General features: G+C 56.2%; 1 protein-coding gene across 1 annotated transcript; it reads left to right on the top strand.

Moving 5' to 3' along the window:
* Window positions 1-302: 302 nt before the first annotated feature.
* PAN0_012d4598 (uncharacterized protein) lies at window positions 303-2,261 on the top strand (the record flags this gene model as incomplete). Its single annotated transcript, XM_014800135.1, has 1 exon — window positions 303-2,261. One exon carries the CDS (start codon window positions 303-305, stop codon window positions 2,259-2,261), a length of 1,959 nt encoding a protein of 652 aa, XP_014655621.1.
* Between the last annotated feature and the right edge of the window lie 51 nt (window positions 2,262-2,312).

Here is a 2,312-nt window from a genome sequence, read left to right as displayed (position 1 = left end):
TAACCCTAACCCTAACCCTAACCCTAACCCTAACCCTAACCCTAACCCTAACCCTAACCCTAACCCTAACCCTAACCCTAACCCTAACCCTAACCTAACCCTGCGTGCTGAACATCAAGATCCATCCCAAGTTCAAAAAGCAGCTCCTCACCATCCTCATTGCAGCTGATATTGTCATCATTGGATCGGACTATCCAGAGGCTCTGATCCGAGGTAACCAGGTGATCAGCTGCAGCATCTTCATCCGCTGTCTTGAGAAAGCTGGTGTTGACACTGTGAGGGTGCAGGCTTATGGGATGAAGATGGGAGTGCGGTTCCCTTATGATGGCTTTGCCTTGGGAAGCATCGAGCATCCCATGTCAGACCTCAACACGTTTGACCTGGCTGCCAATTACACCAGCTCAAGCATCTGCCTCATCACCAACCGCCACAATGGCGTACCAGGACTTCAGCAGTACCCTATCCTGACGCCAATTGGACAGGGCTTTGGTGGCCTCCAGATGCCTGTCCACTATGGTGGCCAGACGTATCAGGTCAAGATCTATCCCCGCATTGTGCACCAGATCAAGGCACAGGCAGGCAACCACATGCTGACCAAGCCCAAGCAGGTACAGGCATGCAAGCGGCGCCGTGCAACCCTTGTAGGCCACTTGGACCAGATGGAAAAGGTGCAAGGGTCGGCTCTGGGTGGAGTACGGGTGGAGGCAACAGTGACCAGCCCAACCCTGCACATGGCGATCCAGACCATTGCACACACGCCAGTCCTCAGCATGGCTGAGTACATCAACCCAACGTACGAGGAGATGCAGCCTTACAAGATACGCTGCCTCCGTGTGCCAAAAGAGGACTACCTTGCCAACCTGCGGCAGCTCCTTTCCAAGGCTGATGAGCAGGAGGTCTTCTCTGGCCGCAATCAGAGCGTACCTCACCCAGATTCCCAGCAGATCATCATTGATCTCTTCAATGCCCTGGGATGGCACACTGGCCGCTTTGAACCAACCCGGTGGAACAATCCTGGAGCGTGGTGGCTGCACTCTCCTGGAGAGGCTCCAGTGGTGACTGCTGGTGACGTTGCAGCCACAAAGCAGGCTCAGGAACGCCAGCACCCTTCCAAGCACCTGCTGAAGAGGGCAATTGGGACCATGGAAGCACTACGCAGCTTCTACAACCAGGTCAAGAGCCAGTTGGCGTGCCCTAAGTGCAGCAAGGCAGCACCAGCCCTGTTCAACCAGGGAGGGCGCCGTCAGTTCAGGCTGCAGTGCAAAGGCTGCAAGGCACGCTTCAACCAGGACCAGGCCAGAGAATACTTTGGTCAGCTCTTGGACTGCGGCCAGCTCACTCTGCCAGAGTCTCTTGCGGCTCTGCTTCCGGAGCCTCAGGCAGACTCTGATGTGGTGACTGAGGACGATGATACTGACATGCCAGACCTAGGCAGCAGCTCAGACTCATCATCCTCTGGCAGTGACCAGGCTCCTGTCCATCCTCTGCATGGCCCACGTCGTCAAAGCTCCAGGCTACGTGCTCAGGCCAGGGTACCAGCTGAGCCTGCGTTGCAGGTGGAAGCAGATGAGGTGGAAGTGCTCTCCAGGTTTGAATCGAGACCTGTTGTGCTGCTTCCTGCCTGTTCAGGTCCACCAGCTGCAGCGGCAGCCAAGTACACTCCAGACCCTGCCCTTGAGGCAATGCTGGAAGAGCTTGATGCTGAGCTTGGCCTTGGACAGCATCAGATAGCTCCCCCTGCTGTCTTGCCAGCCCGCCTGCTGCCATCCAGCCAGCCACTTGAGGCAAGGCCCAAGCTACGGCCTGTCCATGGCATTGCTGATAGAGATGTGGCAGCTGTCCTGAGGACCCTCTACAATCTGAAGGTCAGCTCCATCATCACAAGGGATGGCAACTGCATGTTCAGGGCCATGTCCTACCATCTGACTGGTAGCCAAAACCTCCACAGGGAGGTCCGGAAACAAGCCATCAACTGGCTTGAGCAGAACCCAAGCATACTGCTGGGATTTGCAGCGCACGGAGAAGGCCACTTCTCAGCTTCCACTTACCTTGCCAACATGGCCAGGCCTGGTGAGTGGGGCGATGAGATCATGCTCATGGCAATCTCCCAGGCGTACAATGTCTCAATCTTGGTCTCATCAGGCAGAGACCCCGAGACAGGTGACTTCAACGTCACCATCTACCCCCACAGTGCCCCAGGCCCTCACTACGGTCTGTGCCACATTGCCCAGTCTCAACACTATGAGCTCCTGTTCCTGTGATCTGTTCTCTGGCTCCTATTCTGGCTCCTATTCTAGCTCCGGTTCCAGGTT

Source organism: Moesziomyces antarcticus (genome assembly GCF_000747765.1).
Source record: "Moesziomyces antarcticus DNA, scaffold: scaffold_v10012, strain JCM 10317, whole genome shotgun sequence".
Lineage (NCBI taxonomy): Eukaryota > Fungi > Basidiomycota > Ustilaginomycetes > Ustilaginales > Ustilaginaceae > Moesziomyces > Moesziomyces antarcticus.
Note: the sequence above shows the minus strand (reverse complement) of the source record. Positions and strands in the feature narration are given on the sequence as shown.